Below are 24,971 nucleotides of genomic sequence, written 5' to 3'. Positions count from 1 at the left end.
TTTTTTTTTTCGCATTCATGAACAGTTGCTTGTTATAAAGTTTTCGTCGCACCTTTTCACTTTACGCTCGAATTGGAGGCTTTCCTGACGAAGACACAAATTGCGAAATGATGCAGTAGCAATGTTTTAATTAAAATAAGTCTTGTTTTAAACCTTGCAGTTAAAAATAATTTCTTAGTCAAATACAAATTAGAAATCATAACACGTGATGCATCAAATATAGCTCATGTTTAAAAAGGCGCAAGAAGACGTGGGGGAAAGGCTGAGGAATAAATAAAGGGGGCGCTTTCTCAGCCTTTCGTCTGTGTCCTTTTGCATTTTGAAGCATAAACTTAAACCAACTCATTCCGCTTTCTGTTTTGACGCATTCAAGAGTGCATTTATTTGCACCAACAATGTTTCAGGACCGTTCTAAATATTTCATTGAGTGGTGTTGCAACTGATACTCGTTTCAAAATAAACGGCCTTAATTCCGCAGGACTAAATTCGGTACGGAAAACACGTCCTTAAGCACCCCACTCAGTTTAATGAGTTCGTCAACGGTATGACTCAAAGGATCGTCATGATCCATGTAACGTACTCGCTGGATTCTCACTCCTTGACAGCTAGCATAAGAAAAGATTTCGAAACTAGTCTGCAGTCATTAATATAAGAACAAATACAAAAGCTGCGGGTAAACATAATAGTCGTCGTTTTTAAACATGTATGCAGAAGGCTATACCCGAATAGTGAGAATGATACGTTTCTCTTTCTTAATATACGCGTTACTTAAGCCCAGCGTATCGGAACAGAGCTTGGATTCGATCCTCGTCCCGCTTCCTCATCGGAATCAGCGCCGAGCAGTTGCGCGACCTGCGCAGTCTCATGGCCGTATCCATCTGCCTGAACAGGCTGCGGACCCTCTGCTTGCGCGTCGGGTGCGTCGAAGCGACGAGCTTCTTCATCCTTCTGGTCCGCACTTGCTTGCCGATCGCAATGGCCTTGTCGAAGTAGACGAGGCTGTAGCGAAAGTCGAAGCAGGCCCTGGACATCATCTGCAAGGCCAGCGAGTCGGCCTCCATCTCGATCGCACGGCTCTGCGGCAAGAACACGCCGTAGTAGAGGGCGCGACTCACGAACCACGGCACCAGGGTTGCCGTGACCTCTCCCCGTACCAGGGCGATGCAGGAGACCCAGACCAGCGTGTTCAGCGTGTCCAGGAAGAGGCCCAGAGAATCTTTCTCGAGAGAATGGTGCAGGAGGCAGTGGGAAAGCTCGTGGGCCATGACGAAGGAGAGCGAGTCGTCGTTCTCGCAGACCTTGAAGAGCCCGTCGAAGACGTAGGTGCGCCCGTTGGGAAGCACGAACGCGCTGGGCGTCGCGTAGCGCACGATAACAAAGGACCAGTTTGTGTTGGCGACGCCCGGAAGGTCGTCGTTGGCCCGCAGGATGGCGGCCGAGACCCTCAGGAGCTTCCGGAAGTTGGGAGACTTGGAAGGCTTGCGCGACATTGGCCAGAAGTAGCGCTGGATCGACTCGATGTCCCCTCTCACGTGCTCCTCAAACTCTTGTGGCGAGTAGACGACGAAGCGGGCTCTCTTCGTGATCGGATGCTTCTCCAAGTTGAGCACGTAGTAGCAGACCAGTAAGGAGAACAAGGCCGACATCGCGACGCCGGCCCGCAGGGGGTTCAGGCGAAGCGTGTACTTGCGGACCCATTTGACGACGTAGCAGACCACCACGATGGTGGCCAGCTGCCATTCTATGGCGTTCACCAGGTGCGGGCTGCTGCGCAAGAACTCGAACGACGTCACCTCCATGGATGCCTGATCAACATGGTTACCGGAGTGACGGCCAATTCGCGAGAATTTTGCTGTTGTCCGGTCCGTGGGCTGTGGCACGCCCGAAGTCCCAAGCCCTACCACCGGTCATAGCTGCTCTTCACCGGACCGTCAGCAGCGCCGGCCAAGCGCTGCGCTTTGCCGCAAGCGCGCGGTAACTTCGCCTTCGTGCAGCATACTCGTTGGGGATGGCCGAAAATGTCTGAGGGATGCATCCACTGAATTCTGTACCCATCCCGGCGTCCTACGTATACTGCCTGCACACCCTGCGTGGACGTTCGGTGATGACTAGCACAAATTCTTCAGCATAAGTAAGCTAATCCAAAATGGGTCTATAAATGTGAACCTAGTAGACCTTCGGAAATTAACGATTTTTTTTTTCGAAATGAGACAAATCCACCAGAGAAACATTTCAGAAATATAGGCAAAAATTTGTGACGAGACCTAAATGCAACGCTGTCAAAGCGATTATATGATATGTCTTGCATGTCAGCTATGGGAAGTTAGCTTTGACAACGTTGCATTTAGGTCCGTTAAAAAATTTTTTGGTCGTTTCTAAAATCCTATTCAGGGAGATTTGACTCATTTTGGGAAAAAAAGCTCCTCAAATACCAACACTGCACCGACGTTTCATTCATTCGTTCAGTTAATCGACGGGCGCTGCGTGGTCGTCAGCTTTCGCGTAACTGCAAACGTGGGCGGCGGCACCCATCGGCAACATTTCGCCGATTTCTTTCCGTCATTGGCTTTTTAACTGTTCTTCCCTGATGTAATTCCAGTCTTTCATTGTTGTGGCTTCTATACGGAAGCTCTCTGGAGCTCTGTTAAATGCACCTGAGAGGAATGCAAGCGCTTTCATCAGCACCACAGTGCTCGTAAACTTCGTGCCAGGGCCAGCTGTGAAGCCATTTGAAAGGAAGAAGAAAAAACCGAAAATGGCGTCGCTCAAAGTGCAGACATGAGGCAGCCACTCGCCGCGTCTTCCGAAAGGAAGATGGCGACGATGCACGTCTTCCTCCTCGAAGTGGTCCTCATCTCCACAATTATCGGACATTCAGGAGCTCGCAGGCCCCAGATCGCCGCTGAAGAACTCCTCAAAAATCCCGCAGTAAGTTCTTTCTGTAATCTATCTCGCTCGGGCTTTACTTGAATGGCTGCGTCTAATCTCACGGCAGCCGTGAGAATTACCTCCGGGAAATTCTCACGGCAGTTTCCATAACAGTTGGCTGGTCTAAAATTTGCTAAATAATATAGTACGTCCCAACGACACAGAACACAACCGATATTAAACGTAATTCAACCCATTCCAGAAGCTTCTGTGCGTCGATCTCTTGTCGACTTTTGACGGAACCGCTTCCGTTAGGGCCCGTTTTTGCATCACGGAGAGCGAAAACAAAGAAAGGGCGAAACACATTTGCGGAGAACGACGCGCTTCCACACGTGGTCTTTCCCTCTCCAAAACCGGTTCCGCAGTTTTTGTGCATGCGTGTTCCTAACCACTGCCGGACAGGTTTCCGGACAGGGGAAACGCCTGCGGGAGCGCGTCGTTCCCCGCACGTGTGTACGGCCCTTTAACTTTTTCGGCCCTAGTGGCGTCAATTGACATCACATTGTTGTTCCTCTAGCGCACAGAGAACGAAACCAAAACAGCTAGTTATTTGGGGAATTGTCCTTCAATGATGCCTATTGCGATAGATGTCACCGTTGTTGCATTTTAGCGAAGCTACTCGCTACAAAAAAGAAAAAGCGCCGGTGAAGTCGAAATTACGACACCGATGCTGAAAAAAATTACTCCCACTTCCCCTCGCGGGAACCCCTGTGTAGATGCGACGCATAGGGGGTTCCGTTGTTGTTTCCGTTAGGTTGATTCTCCCATCGCGTGAAACGTGCCGTGAACCCCTTGCCGCGGCTATGACGCAACGTGGCGCGGCTATGACGCAACACAATCCAACACAATCCACTTTAATCCAATCCAATCCAAGCCAATCGAATCCAATCCAATGCCCCTCGCGAGAGAGTGTTCGCTATCGGAGAGGAGAGGGGGTGAGCGGCGGAGAGCGCAGCTCGCGCGGCGAGGAGAATGGGGGAGGGGTGTGGACGGACAACAACAACGCCGTATGGAGGGACAAGGCGAGTGAATGAGATGCAGTCGCATCTAAAATGGCGGTCTCAGTTTTATTCCCAAGCTTGTAAATCTATAAAAACGTGCACTACGAAGCTGAATTTTTGTTTGTAGGTTCATGTAGTCGTAACGCAACTCGCGGTCGTAACGGTTAGGAAAATGTGCAAAAGTGATGTCATTGCTCTACACAAAACTTTTAATTGCCAGATGTCTTAACTAATTGCCTCAATAAATCTGGTATTACTTTTATTTCCAGCTCTATTTTTCGTTTGTGGGCTTATGGGACGCTAAAATTTAGGAAAACATGAAGAAAACACTGTTTTCCTTGAAATAACATCAGGGCCGAAAGGGTTAAAGGGGCCATGCAGACCAAATGCAAGTTTGGCTCATTCGAAAGATTGCACCACTTGTAACGCGCGCTTCGCTCTAATAAGCGATGTATTTATGAAAAAAGGGCCCATCTCCCCGCGAGGGGGACTCGAGTAAATGCGTCGCATAGGGGGTGGGTGTATTGCGTTAACGTTTAGTGTTTGGGGAGTTGGTGGTAGTGAATGTGTTGTATCAGCAGCTGCTTGACGTAGTTTGAATGAGTCAAGGATATAAGGCGCGTTCGTAGCATTTCATTCTGTGTCGGTTTTGTGGCGCAGTGGGAAGAGCACCATGCGTTCCGCCCACAGGTAGTGAATGCGTTGTATCAGCAGCTTCTTGACGTAGTTTTAATGAGTCAAGGATATAAGGCGCGTTCGTAGCCTTCCATTCTGTGTCGGCTTTGTGGCGCAGTGGGTAGAGCACCATGTACCTTGCGTTCCGCCCGCAGGGTCGTGGGATCGAAACCAGGCGCCGGTAAGTTTTATTTTTTTATATAGTGTAGGGGGAGGGGTGCAGACCTGTTGTTGAGAGCGAGGAGGGTAGCGTGATGCGGGAGAGGAGTGGGGGAGAGGGCGCACCTGAAACGGCTGTTGCGGACGCCGAGGCACGCCGACAACGCCGGGTGACATCGTGAGTTAAAGAAATGCTCTGCGACCCACTAGCTCATTTCCCGCAACAGAGCCTATGATGTCATATATGATCGGTTGTGCGATTGGCTGCGGCCGGCAAAAGCAAACACGCATTACGCACGGCTGAGGTTGCCGAACGAGTTATTTGCGCCTAAACGTAATGCATATTCATTTCACAGCAGTACGAATGGTGCGGTAGACAATGAAAGTTACGAAAATACACGTAAGCATGGAAGTGCCAAAGCGCACTGGTGTTGGTACTGTGCGCACTATGCCTGTTTTAGCTGCACAGCAGCCCGCCGTTTTGGAGTTGTCTTAGACGACACTGGCCGATTGGCGGAAGAGACGTTGTCTTACGTGAGCCTGTTTGTCGAGGGTACCCCATGTTTCCCGAAACGATTACTTTCTGCAGTAAAAAAAAACAATCCAAGTGCAAATACGGTCCAAAAGAAAGCAAGGCAAACAACTTTCCGTGGCCGGATGAGTATGGTAGCGCTTCTGGTACGACTGACGGCAAGCAAGGCTGCAGAGCCGAATGACGCAGTGGAGGCTCGTTTGAATACACGCACCCACGGAGCCCTATGACTTCATTCCTGGCCTTACGAAAACACGATTTGGCGGGAGAATCAAAAGTTTAACCTACACTGATTAATTTCTCGCTGAATACGGCATCATTTGCTGCCGCACAAGCGCTGGACGAACTATGAAACACGAAATCTTTCGAATAAAACAAACTTGTATTTTGTCTGCATGGTCCAACGCAAGCGAGGCAGTCGGCATACATGGATGACATTGTCGCACGCAGTCCATGAACTTGGCCGCAGACGCCGCCGACCGCGCGGGGGACCCTCGCCATGAGCCGGCCCTCCGGGTGGCCGTGGGCGCGTCGTCGTGCTACTTCAACCGGGACTGCCGCGTGCGCGAGTTCTGCGTGAAGCCCGACGACAGCGCTTTCACGCCGGGCGTCTGCAGCCTGATATCGGGCAGGACACCGGCACGGTCGTCTGGCCACAGCAGCGACCTGCACTTTCTGGTGCGCGCAGGCCGCGGTTCCCGAGTGCGCCGAAGCGTCGCAGCACCCCCCGGCGACGAGGCGACCGGAAAGACGACCGACTTGCTGCTGCAACTGATGCAGCTTGGAAAGGGAGATCGACTCGCCCGGGCTCTTGCGAACTACGTCCACGCTAAGTATGCTGCGTTCCCTTCTGATGCATGACTTTCGATCCCGCCCTAAAGCAAGAATGGTTTATCAAAAAGGATGATGATGATTATGATGATGATGATGAATAAACTTTATTGGAGTCGAGGTGCTGATGTTAGGGCACCCGCCCGGTGGGAGGCTTCCTTAGTCCGGGATGCTTTGGACTATGCTGGCCATCCGTGCCCTCACCACCAGTTGTCGCTGGTGTGAGAGGTCGAAGCTGGTCAGCAGCTCCACCCACTGCTCATAGGTGGGGTTGGGGTTAGGGGTGAGGGTAGGGGATTGCTGGCACTCTCATACCATGTGGTACAGGGTGCCTGGTTGGGGGCAGAATTTGCACGTGGCAGGGTATAGTGTGGGATACATGGCATGGAGGAGGGTGTTATGTGGGTAGGAGTTAGTCTGTAGTCGGCGGAAGGTAGTAGCTTCATCACGAGAGAGGTTCGGGTGGGGGAATGGGTATTTGCGACGCTCGTTCCTGTAGTGGGCGAGTATTTCGCCGTATGTTTGCAGTGGGGTGGGCTTAACTGTTGCTTCAGATTGGGGTTCGTGGCCCTCGTGGGAAACGGCCCGGTGTGAATGAGCGCGGGTAGCGGCGTGTGCCGCCTCGTTACACCCAAGATATTCGTGACCTGGAGTCCAAATTATTTTCAGTTAGTTCTGGGAGTCGTTTCGCTTGTTGTTGAATTTTCAAGGCGGGTTGCGATATGCGTCCTGTTAGGTAGTTCCTGCAAGCGCATTGGCAGTCAGTAATAATGGTTAAAAATTCTTCGCCTGTTGTGGCGGCAAGGGCGATGGCAACCTCTCCAGCTGTTTTGATGGAGTTGGTGAAAACAGTAACTTCAGTGAGCTCAGTTCCTTTGCATAGACCACGCCGGCGCCTTGTGCAAATTTGTGGGGGTATGGCGATGCGTCCGTATATCGGGTGCATGGGAAGTGGTGGTATTGGTTATGAATGTTGCGAGATCTTGCTGCTCGGCGTGCTTTGTTGTAGGTGGGGTGCATGTTTCATGGGATCGGAGCAACGCGAATGTTTTTTCGTATAGCCAGGGGGTGCGAATTTTCTGGTCGTGGTTGGGCGGTACAGAGTATTGTAGTTTCAAGAGCGTTGCCCTGCCCGTTAGAGTTAGTTTAAGCCGTTGTATTTGAGAAATGTGGTGTGCCTCTTCTTTTTCTTCCCATGTGTTGTGGACGCCTAGCCGCAGGAGCTTCGTAGTTGCGGTCTTGGGAGGGAGATCCAGGGCTGTCTTGTATGCTTGGCGGATCGCTGAGTTAGTTTAAGGATCGTGAGTTAAGTTTAAGGATCTCGGCTGGTTTAAGGGTTAGGTATGGAGCACCATACGCTATCCTGCTGATGAGGATGACTTGTATGAGGCGAAGCGTGTCGGTTTCTTTGAGGCCGAATCTACGATGGGAGACGCGGTGTGTGAGGTGCATGAGCTGTACGAGGGTCCGCTGTATACGGGGGAGGATCGTTTTGGAACCTGAGCCACCCTTTGGAATGGTTAGTCCGAATATACGGAGGTAGGGGACGTTGGGGACTGGCTGGTTGTTCATCTTGAGTTCCGGGTCGGGTATATCTCGCGCGTTTTTCTTGGTTGTTCTTTTGCTGAATGTTGAAAGGGCCGATTTTTCTGGGGCACATTCAAGACCACGTGCTTGGAGGTATTGTTGTGTCACATGTATTGCAGTTTGGAGGGCCTCTTCTTGGGCACCGATGGATCCTGTAGGGGTCCATAGTGTCGGATCATCTGCGTACATTCTATGTCGGAGGTTGGGGATCGCTTCCAGAAGTGGTGGGTGGTCCTTCATTGCGATATTGAAGAGTAGTGGTGAAATAACGGAGCATTGCGGGGTCCCCTGCGGTTTGGTTGTGAAGGTGTCCGAGCGGAGGTGCCCAATGCCCACTGTGGCGGTACGGTTGGTGAAGAATGCGGTGACATAGTTCTAAAGACGTTGTCCCCAAATGATTGAGCTGAGTCCTCGCAAGATGGCGTGATATGTTACGTTGTCGAAAGCACCATTGATGTACAATGCAAGAATGGAGTATTTGTGCTGATTTGACAACTTGCTCAGTATATCTTCTTTCAGCTGGAGTAAAATATCTTGAGCGGAGAGGTGCGGCCGAAAATCGAACATTGTGTGAGGAAAGTAATTGTTGTCTTCGATGTGCGGTGAGAGACGATTGTGAACCATATGTTCGAAGAGTTTTCCTACGCAAGATTTGAAGGAAATAGGCCGGAGGTTCTTGGGGTTAAGTGGCTTTCCGGGTTTGGGGATCAGTGTTATGTCTGCGTGCTTTTAATCAAAATGGAGAGAAAAAATGGTTTTTTATAGTACCCCTGAAGAAGGAATCAGTATTATGAATTCGTAGAACACGATGACAGGCGACTGGCTCATAAATACAAATGCAACCACACACATTACCCGCGTTCATACTCTCGCGTGCCATCTGTTAGGGCAGCGCCGTACGATCGCAGTTTTCAACGAATACCGCATGGCGGCGCTACCAACGCCAGGCCGGTACATATCCGCATCGCCAAACATAAGATATTTAGCCGGAGTGCACTTTGCTTCTGGCTTAGCTGTTACTTCTGTAATTAGACAAATCACCCATGTGGGTCTCAGTGCATGTCTTTAAAACAAACCCCTAAATCAAAGGCTACAACGCATTACAACACCATTGTAGGCCACAGTGGTGTTACATGGGGGGTGTACACTTCCATTCCACTTCCGTAGTACCTGTATTCGATTCATACACAGACCCCGACTATCGAAACTTCCTCCTCAGCTCAATTACTGCAGCTGCCCTTGAAAAACTTTTTATCTTTACTGAAGTACCGTTTCACTTTTCTGTTGTGTCTGATCAACCGAATGGTGGTCACTCAATGTTTAGAGAGTTGGTAGTCATACTTTTCTAAAGGCGATGCTTCCTATACCTCGCTGCCAGTGGTTGTTTAATTTTGTGTTGTTCCTCCCATCTGCCCCATCTGCCCGCATGTCTTTGCGCTGCTTGGATAAGACATTTTTTCGTAGGCAAATATTTATCTTCGTACAAAGTTGACAAAAGTTATATACAGGTATTCGTTACATACAGGTTTCGCGAGTTAAGGCTCGCGGGAGTGAAGCAGAAACGCAGCCAGAATGCTAGACATCAGTGAAGGTGAACTCACCCTTCATGGAATTTATTTCACAGCGAAAAGACTGCTATTTGGGACTCGGGCTTTCGCACGAGCTTAGGCACTACACGGCGCTCCAACGAAACAAGGTCACCTACCCCCGGTTGTCTGTCCCTTTAAGTGCTATCACTTGTGCCTTTTGACACTTTTTGGCGCCTTAACGCGGTACAAGAACCAAACGTATGCTGAAAGGGCGCCTTTTTGCGAACTTGGTGCTCTTTACCGCACTCAAGAATGTTTAAAGGAGCCATGAAGAGAAAATACAACTTTGTTTAATTTGAAAGAACCTATAGGATTCAGTATCTCACTCCGCTCCATTACAGGCACAAAAGATGTTTTTTAACAAAAAAAAAAGCAAGAAGTATTTAAAACTTTCAAATTTTGCGCCACAGTGACGTATTATGAGCAAGAATGACGTCATACGGGCCAACAATAAAACATAATTTTCATTGCGTTAACTGCGCGTTAGCATTCAAATGATGCGGTCCAATGGAACTAGAGGCCCCATTACAGACGTCCAGTTATGTGTCGTCGCGACAGGTGATTTAGGCGGCCGCCAATCGCACAAACAAGGTTCCGTGACGTCATAGAAAAGTTGCGGGAAATTGGCTAGGGGGTCGCGACTGCTTCACACGTTTTCTTTAATATCTCCGTTATTTGTTCGAAGATTGCGATGATATTGGTATCATTGTTATCGGGTCTAAGCAGTATTTCTAATAAACCCAACTTGTATTTTGTCTCCATGGCTCCTTTAAAGGGTGCTGGCTGGAATACTATACCAAGCGGCAACATTCTTCTTTCCAGCGGAGACGGCATTTAAAATAGCACGCTTTTCTTTGAAAGACATTTCTCGTTTTCTAGCAGTAGCACTCATCACCGATGAACCGATACCCCAGATAGTAGTGGAGACGCGCAATTACACGCCGAGAGGACGACCTAGCACCTAAAAACGTAAGGCTGGAACCGAAACCACACTCATACGTGGAAACGCACGGTAGTTAGCGGTGCGGGCGGAAAAAAAGAAAACGTGAATGGTAGTTACTCTTGCTAGCTGGTGTGGTGACACGCTACACAAGCAAAGCAAGAAGCCACTGCTACGTTGGCCACGAGATGGTGCTAGCCCCTCCGTTCATCATCATCATCATGGCAAATTTCGTGTTTAGGCGATTCCAGACGGTTTCACTGCTGCTGGTTCGTTACTGTAGTGCTAGTGTTCGTTAAATTAGTTAATTTCTCCCGTCGATTTATGCGCAAAAGTGCAACACACAATGACTGATCAGCTTGCCGACTTTGTTACATAGAGGTCGACCGCCGCTATGTTTCGTTACATGAGGTCGCAAACACATGGGTTTCAATGGGGGTGGCAATGAGGAATTGAAAAACATTGTTAAATCCAGGAATTCATTACATATAGGTTCATTACATCCAGGTTTAACTGTAGTTGTTGAACTGACACTTCTATAATGCCAAAAACATAATAGTGGTACGATGGCCGAAAAACTGGCCAATGACCTTCGGTTTTAAATACAGACCGGCAACAGGACCACTGGCTAATAAACCTGCTAGGCAAGTCAAAAACCGAGCAGATGGCAAGCCTATAGGCTCACATTGGTCGCACCTGATTACACGTAGCAATTCCCCAACCTTTCCCCACAGGTATCCCATCAGCTGGGAGCAAGACGACGTTGGAAAGGACGAAAAGGGGCGTCCCAGAAAGGGCGGCAAATCCTCGGCAGTCGATTCGAGGGACGCAGACCAGCCAGGACAGAAAATGGACCCCGACCTCAAAGCCATCATCGAAAAGGGAAGACACAGGGAAATGCAATCAGCAGAGGACGCACCGAGTCTTCGATTTCCCGGCGAAGTGGTGGACGCACACAGCACCCCAACCACCAGCTCGCAAGGTCCGCAACACCCGGTGATTGAGGTCAAAGAGAACGACATGGCTAGCGGCCCCAAGCGGCAGAGTATGAAGGGTGCCAACTACGTTCGGTGACTCAATAAAGGCAGTCTTCTGCGGCTCGGTGGGATGGTAACTTTTTTTTTTTTTGCCATTTCGAAATGCATGAGGCACAGTACCAGATTTCATTTTCTCCGTTATTAAAACAGTAATTACTGACAAGTTGTATAGCATCTGAAATCCGCTATTGTAGGCCAATTTGTTCTGAAAATATTCGTTCATCATGCACTATGGGGGTGATGCAAACAACAGATCTGACATCACAACTGGAAATGAGCTCATTGGGGGCAACTGTACTACAGCAGAGGAAACCGTACAACAAAATGCAACACCAAGAAATGATGATTTAGCATACGTTCGTTTGTGTGCACCGAACAGTTTGTCCCCGCTGTAACTCAATAAAGTAGCACATATATAAGGAGCTTATTACAATAATGCTCAATAACTGGCTTAGAAAGGGCCCGTTATAGGTGGTGGATGCCGAGTCTTCAAGGGGTGACATGAACTGCAAGTGACGTCATCAGTGATATCACCGGAATCACACCCACTTCTTACACCCAGCACATCGCAACCACTTCTGGTGATACAGTCACCTGTTACATCTGGACAACGCATGCAAAATGAGTGAATCCTGCTGCTAATGAGCGACACTGAAACAAGCAAATAAGCTAGTGTCCTCGTTGCTGTTAAAACAGCACGCAGCTTCGATAGAAATTCTTGCCTTCGTCACAAAAGTGCCCGCTATTTCCCTAGATGGGTTATTGAATATTCATTAGTTGTTTATCATCCAGTAAGCCATTAAGTTTTCACCACCCCTCTCAACCTTCATTGGAAATGTTAACGTTTTTGGAAGTTTACAGAAAAAAAAATGCTGAGCTTTCATGCGGAAACTATTCTAAACGCGACGGGATGCTTGCAGAGCAGAATGAATTTATCCTTGGGAGAAAGTATCAGAATGTTGACCCTCAACAAAAATATGGCCCTGAAAAGCGCACTTCTACATTATAGAGAAGCCTAAAGTTGTGAAAAATTTAGTCTTTTCGCAGAGTAGCTCATCATTGCTAGCTTTAAATGGCAAATGGGGCAGTACCTGGCCATTTATTCTTTTTAGAAATACATCTGTTCCAAGGCAGTTCATAGATAGGAGAGAAACTCAACTCGCTCCCTCGGCGCCCATAAGTTCTCGAGGACTGTTTGTGAAAGCGTCACATGATCCCACTACCCTCAGCGCGGATTTGCAGCCGCTCATGTGACAACCACTTACCGTATTTTCACGCGTATAACCCGCCACTGCATATAATCCGCACCCCCACTTTCAGGCCGCCGGAAAAGAAAAAAAAAAATCCTCACGTATTGCCCGCACGTTTCATCCAGGAAAGGTTGCACCAAAGCTACGGTTCAAGCAACCAATCACATACAATGTAGGCAGAAAAAGCGTATATTTAGCAAGTAGAATACACTGATCGCAAGGCGAAAGTCACAATTCACTAAGTGTCACTGCTCTCGCTAGAGATCACTTGAGCTGCAGTACTCACTGTTGTACACAAGGTCATCTTCACGGCACAACGCGCATTGTCCTGAAGCTGCACTAAAGGAAAAACCCCGCGTATTTTCCGCACCCCTACTTTGCCACTGAAATTTTCGCATTTTTGGTGTGGGTTATACGCGCGAAAATACATTAGTTTTGTAGGGAGATTTTACATCGCCATAAACTTTGTCAAAAAATAAAGGCATGACACCTCATTACCACCTTCGCCTGAACACACCACTTAGTGGTTCTCTCTCTAGTACTTGCCTAGTAGTAGTCTTTCTAGTTTTTTTAAAGGAAAATCTGTTATCAGAAGAGGAAAGGCAGCAAATACAAATGGACAAATTATCCACAAATCAGCCCTATCATTGATACAGTGACTGTCCTAAAAGAATTGGTACACAGTCTTGAGACCAAGACCCAAACTGCCTCCAAAACCATGCAGTTTAAGAATAACGAGGTAACAAGGTCAGAAACCCCGCATCAGCTTCTCTCAAGCTGCAGGATCCACTAGTTTTGCGATCACGGCACCAACATTATTGGGTCAAAATGACAAGGCTGTATCTGCCGCCTATTACTGTCACCAGCCCAGCCCCTAGTGAACAATGGGCACTTCGAGCCACTCATATTGCAGCACTGGCAGGGGTGAGACAGCTGAATGAGATTTGGGAGAAGTTTTCGGAGCAGCTAAATCTCTATTTTGGAGCAGCACAACTTTAATTTGGAGCAGAAGAACGACATTTATGATGTCACCTTAGGAGCTTAAAAAATCAGATTTTTGGCTACTCAACGGAGAAAAATGCATTTGTGACAAGTGTGTGGCGCCCCCATCCCTGATATTCGTTGGCCGCTAAGTTCAGTGGCCCCACCAGGCTCGGTGGGCAACCTTGTGTGTGGCCGGGCAATAAACACCTCCGAGCACGGCTGCTCAGGGGTCAGTCACCGTCACCACCAGCACGCTGCATGTCGTCTCTCGGCTGGAGGGTACCCCTACCCTCCCAGGTTCACGAACGCGGGACTAAATCGTGACACTGGCGACGAGGGAAGAAGCCCGCGGAGCGGCCGAAGCCACCGTGAACGCCGCCACCGAGAACGCCGAGACACCGCCCCCTCGAGCCAGCCGCCATTACGCCATGCCGCTGTACGGGAGGCTCGAGCCGTTCGAGGGTGAAGGGTCCGCCTGGCCGGTCTACGAGGAGCAAGTCGGCGTGTCTTTCCGGGCGAACGACACACCCGAGGCAAAACAGCGCGACATCTTCCTGGCCAGCTGCGGGACCCGCGTCTTCGCTCTCCTGCTCGACCTGCTCAAGCCGGCCACGCCGCACGAGAAGTCGCTGGGTGAGCTGCTCGCGACGCTACGCTCGCACTACAGCCCGGCTCCGTCGACGTTAATGGAGCGTTTTCGCTTCAATAACCGGAGCCGCCGAGACGGAGAGACGCTCGGGCAGTTCGTCGCAGCGCTGCGAGGGTTGGCGAGCGGCTGCGCCTTCGGGGAGCAGCTCGACTCGCTGCTCCGGGACCGTTTCGTCTGCGGCATCAACGACCCCGCCATGCAGACGCGACTCCTGGAGCTTCCCGACCCCTCGCTGGACGACGCCGTGAAGGCAGCGCTGGCGATGGAGGCTGCGGCCAAGGACGCGGGCGAGCTAGCGCGTGCGGCCGGCGCACCGTCGGCGGAGGCGGCGGTGAACAAGATGGCGGCACGGCATGGCAGGTGCGTTCGCTGCGGTGGTGACCACCCCCCCTCCCAGTGCCAGTTCGCGCAAGCGGAGTGCTTTGCGTGCGGAAGAACTGGGCACATTGCTCGGGCGTGCCGAGGGGGGACGACGGCGGACGGACGGAAGCAGCAGCCGGCGTTGAGCACATGTTCCGCGCCAGCCCACGGCCAAGGAAGTCGGCGCAAGGGTAGGCGGCGGCGTGCGGCAGCAGCTTCGGGTGCCGCGGCTAGGCTTCACGTCGTGGCCGAGCACCCGCAGATTTTCGACATGTGGCACGCGGGCACAGTGCAGCCGTCGGTGCCACCATACATGCTGACCGTCGAAGTCTGCGGGCGCCCCATCTCCATGGAGCTGGACACAGGGGCCAGTGTGTCGGTCATGGCCGGGAAAGCCTTCAAGCGCACCTTTCCTGGCGTGTCCGTCGAGGCGTCGGGCGTCATGCTGCGCAGCTACTCCGGACAGCTCGCCCAAGTCGAGGGTCAAGCCCAGGTCAGCGTCCGCCTTGGCGACAGGGAGGCCACCCTTCCCCTGTACCTGACCAAGGGGCCGTCACCGACGCTGCTGGGCCGGAACTGGATCCAGGCGTTGGGCGTGAGGCTGCCGGAGTACCAGGAAGCAGTGGCAGACGTCCCCGGCCTCCTGACCAAGTTCGAGGCCCTGTTCCAGCCCGGGGTGGGCACATTCACCGGCACGGCGGCAAGCATTCATGTTCCAGAGGGAGCCAAGCCCCGGTTTTTCAAGCCGCGCCCGCTGCCATTCGCCTTGAAGGACGGGGTCACCCAGGAGCTGCAACGGCTGCAGCGAGACGAGATCCTGGTGCCCGTCAAATCTTCGGAGTGGGCTGCTCCCATCGTGCCAGTCCTGAAGCAAGACGGCAGTGTAAGGATCTGCGGGGACTTCAATGTCACCATCAACCCCGTCGCTACGGTCGAGAAGTACCCGCTGCCACGCATTGAAGATCTCTGGTCGGCACTGTCCGGGGGACAGAAGTTCACCAAGCTCGACCTCAGAGATGCGTACCAGCAGCTGGTGCTCCAGGAGTCGTCCCGGAAGTATGTCACCATTTCGACAACGCTGGGACTCTTCCAGTACACGCGCCTACCGTTCGGCGTGGCCTCAGCTCCTGCCATTTTCCAGAGAGAGATGGACAACCTGTTCAGGGGCATGAGGCACGTGGCGGTGTACTTGGACGACATCCTGGTGACCGGTACCGACGACGAAGACCACCTGCAGAACCTACACAACGTCCTGGCACGACTGCAGGATGCCGGGCTGAAGCTCAAGCTGGAGAAGTGCGTGTTCTTGGCCCCCAGCGTTGAGTACCTGGGCCATATCATTTCCCAGGCAGGCCTAGCCCCGGCACCCCGCAAGGTTGAGGCGGTGCTCAAGGCGCCCAAGCCCCAGAACAAGAAGGAGCTGCAGAGCTACCTGGGCCTGGTAAACTTCTACAGGAGCTTCCTGCCGAACCTGTCATCGCATCTGCATGCAGCCGCTGCATCTTCTGCTTCGAGATGGACAGCAGTGGGCCTGGGAGAAGGAGCAGGACTTGGCCTTCCAGCGCAGCAAGGAGCTCATCACCAAGGCTCCGGTGCTGGTGCACTTCGATCCGGCCAAGCCTGTCGTCCTGACCGTAGATGCGTCACCGTACGGCGTGGGAGCCGTCCTGGCCCACCGGGAGAAGGATGGCCAGGAACGCCCTGTATCGTTTGCGTCCCGTCGGCTTCATGCGGCAGAGCAGCGTTACAGCCAGGCTGGGGATTTCCGGACACAGGTTGCCCGGTTCCTCTTCCAGTACCGGACCACACCCCACGACGTCACGGGCCGTGCCCCCTGTGAGCTGCTGTTGGGCCGGATGGTGAAGACACCGTTGGACGTGTTACACCCAGACCTCCGGTCCACAGCGCTCCTGAAGCAGCTGAAGCAGAAGCTGGCGGCTGACCGAGGTTGCCGTCCTGGGCCCTTGCCGGAGTCTGGGACTCCGGTCTTCGCCAGGAACTTCCGGCCTGGTCCACGCTGGTCTGCCGGGCACGTGGTCTCTCCTGCCAGTGCATCGTCACTGCTCGTTCGCATGTCGGATGGGACCGCGTGGCACCGGCACGCTGACCATGTGAGGCCTCGCCTGGCGACCCCAGCCGCCCCTTCAGGAAGCCAGCAGGCAGGGGAGCCAACCACACCGACCACTGCCTGCACAGCACCAGGGGCTGGTGCTACTTGCACAACTGTGGCGCCACCTGCAAGCCCGGGGCCACCTGCAAGGCCGACAGCTGGTGCGAGTGTGACCCAGGCAGCACCTAATGCTGCCACAACGGCTTCGACACCTGTGCTCCGGCGGAGTGAGAGACAGCGGAGACCGCCGAACCGTTACTCGCCGGGGTGACAGGTGTTGTTTGGTGTTTGTGTAGGACAAACTTGGGGGTGAGGGGTGTGACAAGTGTGTGGCGCCCCCCATCCCTGATATTCGTTGGCCGCTAAGTTCAGTGGCCCCACCAGGCTCGGTGGGCAACCTTGTGTGTGGTCGGGCAATAAACACCTCCGAGCACGGCTGCTCAGGGGTCAGTCACCGTCACCACCAGCACGCTGCATGTCGTCTCTCGGCTGGAGGGTACCCCTACCCTCCCAGGGGTAGGGGTACGTAACACTGAAACGGCCCTTCAATAAAGTTTTTCCTGCCAGAGTATCACAAGGTACGAACTGCACTACCTTTTTACATACCAGTTTTATTAATTCTTAGGCTCTATGCATAGATAGCGTAGAGTTCTGTTGATAATATCGAATTGAAAAACTAAGCAATCGTTATTATCATCTGAATGCCGAAATTATTATTTTTGTAGTAGAGCCACGGCAAAAGTTGCGCGAAGTGAGGTGACAGTCGTAGCCTCCACCAGCCCTCCCATTTCAATCCCCACGGTGCACGTTCGCTACGATCGTAATTTGAGTAACGTTGGTATGTTTAGCCACCTACTTTTTGCCTTAAATTTCACTTCAGATAATGAACCATTATTACTAGCGTGCAATAATAGCCCGTCCCACTATCGAGCACCGCTTGAACATTTTGCGGCGATGTAGCCTGCCCCGCCACCTATGCAGTGTCGATCATCCCATTCCCGCCGCTCGCAAGCTCGCTGTCAAAGGCAGGAATAACTCGGGATTTTATAACACCGCAATGAGTCCGAAATTTCAATTCAAGTGCGCACTGCGCCCCACACTCAAGGCCAAAACACGGCGAATTTGTGGGCACCACGCAACTTCCCGCAACAGATCAAACGACTAAATGTAAACCCAGCCACTCCCACAACCAAAACCATGGAAATCGGCGAAGAGCACTCTGCTTGAACCATAGAGTTTCTCACTAAGCATATGCTTCGCCCGGTGGCCATGTTTTCCGATCTTCAACACCACAAGATGGCGGCGCCCAGTAATGTCGTTCAGGAGATACGGCGCTCCAAAAATTGCCGTTTTTTCATCAGCTTGCACAAGTAGTTTGACGCCTTAGTACACATAGGTATTTTTTCTACAGGACTTTGCAATGTTTTTCGATGGGAAAACTTCGAAAAACGCACAATTTTATGCAGGTTTTTTTATTGGATGATCAATCTATTAAACCTTCACGAACACCATCACCATGGGGGTGCTGGAAAATTATGCCGTCAGTGAGCATTTTCCCCCAGTGAAACTGACGGGAGCGTTAAAATCCTTGGGTCAGACTGTTTTGGAGCAGCTTGGCGCAATTTAGCCATTTTCAAGCTTTCGGAGCAGCCTGGCGCAGGAAAACAAATTTGTATCAAATGTGCGCTGTATGCGCAGCTGTCTCACCCCTGCAGCAGCTTTAGTGGTCCCGTGCTATTTCACGGAAGGGACACTGATGCAAGTTTTCAATGTTGGCTAATTACCCGATCATTCTACCTTTTCCCACGTTTCTCACTCTCAAGTTTGCAGGGCTAAATTTAACAGGTTTGTACTGTGTTTAACCTGTACAACATGTGCTTGCCCAAGCAAAGCACTGATATTATTAAAGGGACCCAGAAAAGCCTTTTGTAAAAGTTACAAAAGGCCTTTATTGTCGCGTAGTACCAATATAGCGATGCAATGCCGTTGGAATTATTGATCTACATTCAGTATTAGCTGCGCCAGAAGAAATTAAGTGCACCTCTCCCCCCTTGCCGATCGATTCCTCCTCCCTCTCTGCTCCTTTCAAAGCACCTGGAAACACTGGGAATAGCCATGTGACATCGCGACGCTCGACTTCCGTTCTCCGCTAGCTACATTCCTGCGCCTAGGCACGCGTCAATCGCTGCAGACCCGCCTTTGCCTCGGGATCGCGCAGGAAGGAGGAAGAGCAACCGGAAGCCAATGGCAGTGACGTTGCCGGCGACCGACGATCGGCCGAATCAGGGGGGCGCCTCGCCGTTGCGTCAGCCGCGGTCGGCTCGCTGCGGCGGCGCGCTCATCGGCTGAGAAAGGCGATCTTCAAAAATTGTTTACAAATTATCCGTACAACGTATGGGGCTTACACTTAGCTCAAAAATCCCCCGTTGTGTGTTCTATCGCCTGAATGCATTTGATTACCACCTTCACAAAGCTTTTCTGGGTTCCTTTAAGTGGGTGGAAATCAAAATATTAGAGGCTGGGATAGCACATAAACGCAAACCAGTGCGAAATCATTACAGTTCAAACCGTGGCTTTGTCGCCCATAGGGATAAACTTAGGCTCTAGACATGTGCTATCCTAAATAGACTAATGACTATTCTTTTGAAATGTGCTTTTAGGCGACCGAAATAGCAAGGATATCACTACAACACACAGCCAGTTAAATACCAGATTTGATGCGTTACACTGCAGAATGCATGCAACAAGATATCAACTGCACCTGTCAACAGATATCGACGGAGCTTCAGTCTTATGATCACAAGTTGCCAGGCCACAAATAAAGCAGATGCTCAACTCTTGAGTGCAATGAAAATGTTTCTCCTGTATATATAGTGGCTAACGTTCCAACTCTGCGGCACAGGACATACTTGCGGCCTAGAAACATTTAGCACGGTATGGGCACTTTCGAGAAATACTGTACACTTGCATCATTTGCACCTGTGTGAGTAGTCTGCTTACATTTTAAACTTGCCTCTCGTACAGCACACTAACTGCAGGTCACTGGGTTGTGTCAAGGATAGGGTAAAGATGTGAACTTCGAGTGGTCCATCTGTACTATAATATAACAAGACCTAAAAGGCCTGGCCAGGTTTGGATGCACAGGCAGGGGCACTTTACCACAAATGGACGACTTACACAAGATCTACTTAAGGAGGCCAAATTCTATCCCTATGGTTTGAGCGCCAGTTTGATCGTTTGCCTACAGATTGAGGCAAACTAGTTTGCCTACCAAATCGTTTCTAAATATACCAACTGCTTACCCATCGACGTCTTGCAGGATTTGCAACACTGCTTGTTCCGCTTTGATTTTATTCTTGTTCGGATGAGCACAAACCCAACGCATTGTTTTGATTACTGAGTTATACCAACATTTTCCAGAAATTTCTGCAGAACAGCAGCGGCCCCAGAACCTCTCGCAAGTTCTGTACAGTTCACAACGAATGGAGCATTTGTAAAAACCACTGCATGCAATTGCTACCCTGGTTAAACAAAGAAATTGTGCCAATCAAGCATACGTTGACAGCAGTACCACTACTTCACATTACTAGATATTTGCAGAAAACTTTGAAATGTGCACTTGGGTTGTATATTTCCAGGCTAAGTTCTTGTAGACTAGGTTACGAATATCTGCTGTCAAAAAATATGACAAAAACACGTTCGAAATAAATCAAGCACACACACAACCATTTATAAAACTGGACTTCATTTATTTGTTTTGGCTCAAAAAAAAAATAGTTTTAATTTATGAACAGTTCCTCCAACCAGTTCATGTTTCACTAGGATATTGTCTCTCCAGAGGTTATGCACATTATAGAAAGAAAAAAAGTTTGTGAACAGCACAAAACAAAGTAATGCCACAACAGTCTAAGTAAACAATACTTCGTTGAGACGAAACACGCACATCCGGAGAGAAGAGAGAAAGAAAAAAATAAGGTGGCAACAGCGTCAACCGGAGGCCCTCTTCCTAAAGACATTGCAACATGTAACGAGTACGCCAAATGTTGAGCGGCGGTCAAAAGCACCTCGATTGCCTAAACCTACTTTCCAAAAGTGGGGCACCATAAAGAAAAAAAAACAAATACCTTGGTCTCCTCCTCAGAAGGCACAATTCTCTCGCGAAGGGCACCGATTACTGTCGTAGAAAAATGTAGTGCTATACCTCCAGAACACGAGTATAGTAGTTCTAATAAAGATCTTCAAAAAGCACGGGTAAGACGACGACGGTCTGTGTACAAAGCTCATAGCAAAAAACAGACATGTTAACAACTCTACACGGGGAGAGGGGGGGCAGAAAAAGGGGCGCAGAGGTCAGTCACCGCTCTGCCAAAGTTAGCGTGAACCAGGTTTTACAAACGACGCAGCAGCGGCGTGCAAAGTTAACAAGATCTTCGTAGTAGGCACTCATGACCCTGACAATCTATATATATAAAAAAAAGGCCTCGAACAAACGTGGACGAGAGAGCTCTCGGAGCTCTCAAGTAACAGTTTCATGCACCCCCACATCTCCCAACCTCTTTACGCTTACAGCAAGAGCACTGCGACGTATGTGTCAGACGTCCTCCCTGGACGCAACAGCTTCCCCCTTAGCCCCTTTCCCCGCGCAACCCTCTCAAACACTCGCCCACCCCTTCGTGCAAGGCAGCAAGATCTCCTTTCAAGCCTGGAATGCTTGCTTCGCGGCCTCTAAACTAACTGCCGAAAAAACTGGATCGAAAAGCGGCGATGACGGGCCCCAACGAGCAAGACAGGGATTGTCCGTAACGATGATGAACAGAAAAGATTTTCTTGCAGGCTTCTGGACGCAGCGGACAACTGGGAGAAGAAAGGATGATGGGACGACGTACTGAAGGGGGTAGTTGAAGTGGTGGAAGCGTTGAGGGGGAAACAGTGCACGAGAGGAGGGGGGAAGGGGGGTATGTATGGAAGACCAGGAAGAGATAAGGGAGGTGTGCGGGGGCGGAAGGAGGAGAAGGAGAGGGAGAGAGGGAGGCCCTCTGCGTGTCTACATGTTCTCGAACTGATCTACGCGGCGCTTCGTGTTGCCCTTGCGGATCTCGCGCAGAGTCTTGTACTTGTCTCGGCCCTGTCGGACGTTCTCTTGGTGCAGGATGTCGTTGCGGGTTAGCTTGGCGTCGTCCTTCATGGCCGCAAGCTCCTGGCTCAGCATCTGGCGACAGAAGGAAAGTGCGGGCAACCGAATTAACACACAAATCAACGGGCACCCCAAAGCACAACCTATGTTCAATCATAAATGGTCAAGCAGAAGAGGCTCCTCAAATTTACGAACCAAATAGATATTCAATCACTGATGGCAAGTGCCAGAAAGTGGCACACGGTTTTAGTCTAAAGAAAAAAACCTTTAGGGGTTCCATAACAGGACCAAATGTTGTCCTCAAGCATTTAGTACTTTGCCTCAATTGGGAACAATGCCACTGAAGCTGGGATTGGAACCTGCAACCTAATGCACAACAACACGCCTTTGCCACTGAACCATTACAATTGGCAAGTTCCTTTTAATGCAACAGCCAGGTCTATGCCCACTAGTGTCAGCGAACTGAAAGTGAAAACATTGTAAAAAAAGAAAGTTACATTTGAGCACCTACACAAGGGCAAAAAATTTAAGAAAATCTAGATTCCAAATGGGCCCATTGTGAGGACTGAGCAGAGATACCGAAAAAGTATTCCTGAATATTAATTACCGGATATAAGTGCTACAAGCATAAAATACGAATACTAAGATACACTTAGATGTAACTGGACATCATGCATGTCCCCAAGTAAGCTAAAAAGATACTGGATAATACAGATACGAGATTGCTGATATTGAAGAACATGTTTCGGGCAAAGCAATTTTTTTAAAAAAATTATCAATCTTGTAATGTACGCAATGGGCTACATATCAAAAGGCAAAAATACGGCTCTATAAACACACAGAAGTGAATTCTCGAAAAACGTACACAATAATCTTGTACAAGCAATATTAGCTAGTGATAAAGGTACATTAATTTTCCCCTCGGCAATACCCCATCCTTGGAAGGGTTTTTTCTGACAATGTCAGCTCAGTTGCGGCGCAACTCTCAAAGCTTACAAGCAAGAGTTTTTCTCACTGTAAACAAGCACAAGTTGGCTTGCAAAATGGCTCATGAAGCATAGATCGTAAATGCGACAATGCCGCTGCGAAACACCCCTGGGCGCCTAAGCAACGCTATCGCGTCGTACATCTTAGGACTTAAACGTCTTCTGCAACTTTTCTGAACTACCTAGCTGTAGCAACTAGCCTAGCTTTCAGTAATGCGTAGATACTAACACAATACAGCAGTTTATGTCCCACATACCCATTATGCACTTTCACGGTACTTCCCCAACTGGAATCAAGCGTGGAAGGCAATTGCCATTGTCTATACTATAGCAGGATGGGTCTGGTCTGCGCTAGTTGGTACATCTTCGATGGGAATCAGCTTGAATAAAACGAACACAAAAGGAAGAGGGAGATACAGCAGTGTGTCGTGTATCTCCCTCTTCCTTTTGTGTACATTTTATTCAAGCCGATTCCCATCGTCTATACTATAGCACAGTAATCTACCTGCAGCAGACGCGAACCCTGCAGAAAGAGAACGCCTGTTTCAGGCACTGACACGCACCTCAAGCTGGTCCCCTAGTGCCTTCTTTTTGGAGACCTCTGTGGAGCGCTCCTCTTCTGGCCGTGGAAGGTCCTCGTTCTCGTGGTTCGTTAGCTCCGCACCTGTTCAAAGAAAGGCCACAAACCACAATGAGGCCAGTTCCAAGCAAGCGAGGCAAACCTACAGCAGTTCCTTTAATTAAGACATACCGAGAAAAGGTTCGCAACAATGTAACCGTCGCTAATCCGCAGAGACACACTACAGGAAGCAAAATGAAGGCACCCCAAAACTTACTGCATGCAAGTTCGCCCAAGCATGCAGGTTTAGTGCCCTTCTCCATTAGAGATAATTAGTTTCCCAACAAAGCCCCCAGAAACCAACACTAACAAAGGCTTTCCTAATTAGGAGAGACAAATTTGGTTCTACCTGGCCCATGGTGAATTCCACTGCTCAAGGGAGTGGGTGCGTGTGGTTCGCCGGTATCACAAAGTTTTTTTCAAGTTCTGGAAACCACACACAGCCAAGCCCCAGCACAGTAAACCTCTCACAGTTGCTGCCACAGTTGCAACGAAATCGGTGCAAGCCTATCTTCCCGGCGGCTTTCTTGGTGGTGACTTTTTCATGTACATTAGGCTAGGCGAGGCGACATGGCATGTTTTTGACCACCATGGTGCATTTGTGCCATTCGGAGAAGATAAGACATCTTTAAGGATATACAAACTTCCTCAACAAAGTTTTGTGAGCGTTTTATGTAGCATATTTTTCCAATTCCGAATCTTGCTGCAATGCATGTGAAACATCTGAGACGGTGGGAACTGAGCATGTAAAGCATTTTTAACACAGCAGAGCAAATCTGTTGCTTCTTTGCAATTGGAGGCCAATGAAGCAGCTTTTCTTTCTGCTAAAATTCCAACTGATGGTTGGTAAAGCTCCCATCCCAATCTGACTGGCGACTGCAATAAGAATACCACAGCGCGTAATGTGATAAAAAGCAGCTGATAGTGTTTTGATTACTTTGCCAGAATATACCGTTTCTTCCAAAAAAATTCCGAAAATACTTATGTGCTGCAGGGTACATTTAGGAAAATATATATACACTAAGGCTAAGGTTGTTTAATATTTTAACATAAAATACCCATTACCAAAGCTGAGCAGGACCATAGAGTTCCATACTAATATATTCTAGAGGGAAATCTGGTGCCACTGTCTAGGGAAGCCACGCTTCAGTGAGCTTTCCATCATGTACTAGGCAGGCACATCCCGCTTGTGCTTGGCATGGCTCATGAACAGGCTGAAAAGTTGACTCTGGCTGCAAAAAAGCATTACTGTAAAAGATTATTCAAATTCGTTTTGTTATAAAATTGAAGCTCAAAAAGATTTATTTGTCAGTGATTATTTAAAAGCTTCATGCACAATGAACAAAAAAATGTTACCCTTGTTTTTGTTCATTTTGGCTTCGAGACAAAAAAGAAGCCACATGGCTAGCTAAGCCAAGTAGGTGAGGAACATCGCTGGCTGCAATGGTGCCGCCCAAGGCTGCCCGCGATTGCAGCGCTCGATTTCGCTTAGTATATATTACAGTCGAGCACGGATATATCGAACACGGATACATCGAATTATTGCCATATCGAACAGCATGAACATCCCCTTGAAAACCTCGTGCAAAAGTATAGCGCT

The 24,971-nt window shown here is 49.8% G+C and overlaps 2 protein-coding genes across 5 annotated transcripts in view; both read right to left on the bottom strand.

Moving 5' to 3' along the window:
• Positions 1-764: 764 nt before the first annotated feature.
• Positions 765-1,799, bottom strand: LOC144153185 (metalloendopeptidase OMA1, mitochondrial-like). Its single transcript, XM_077684835.1, has one exon. It carries the CDS (start codon positions 1,797-1,799, stop codon positions 765-767), a length of 1,035 nt encoding a protein of 344 aa, XP_077540961.1.
• Positions 1,800-20,360: 18,561 nt separating this feature from the next.
• Positions 20,361-24,971, bottom strand: part of Moe (moesin) — a 102,977-nt gene continuing 98,366 nt past the window's right edge. For all 4 annotated transcript variants that reach the window (XM_077684166.1, XM_077684165.1, XM_077684169.1 and 1 more), the window contains exons 12-13: positions 23,316-23,416; positions 20,361-21,841 (exon numbers count right to left, since the gene is read on the bottom strand). In XM_077684166.1, the coding sequence (XP_077540292.1) occupies positions 21,677-21,841; positions 23,316-23,416 (266 nt within the window). In that variant the 3' untranslated portion in view covers positions 20,361-21,676. The remainder of the gene's footprint in view (positions 21,842-23,315; positions 23,417-24,971) is intronic.

Source organism: Haemaphysalis longicornis, unplaced genomic scaffold (assembly GCF_048455015.1).
Source record: "Haemaphysalis longicornis isolate Haplotype H1 unplaced genomic scaffold, Haemaphysalis longicornis Haplotype H1 scaffold_9, whole genome shotgun sequence".
In the NCBI taxonomy this organism is placed as follows: domain Eukaryota; kingdom Metazoa; phylum Arthropoda; class Arachnida; order Ixodida; family Ixodidae; genus Haemaphysalis; species Haemaphysalis longicornis.
The sequence above is the reverse complement of the archived record's forward strand: the minus strand, read 5'-3'. Positions and strand labels throughout refer to the sequence as shown.

Excerpts from the sequence above, each read along its gene's own strand:
- LOC144153185 (XM_077684835.1), bottom strand. The coding sequence starts at position 1,799 with ATGGAGGTGACGTCGTTCGAGTTCTTGCGCAGCAGCCCGCACCTGGTG.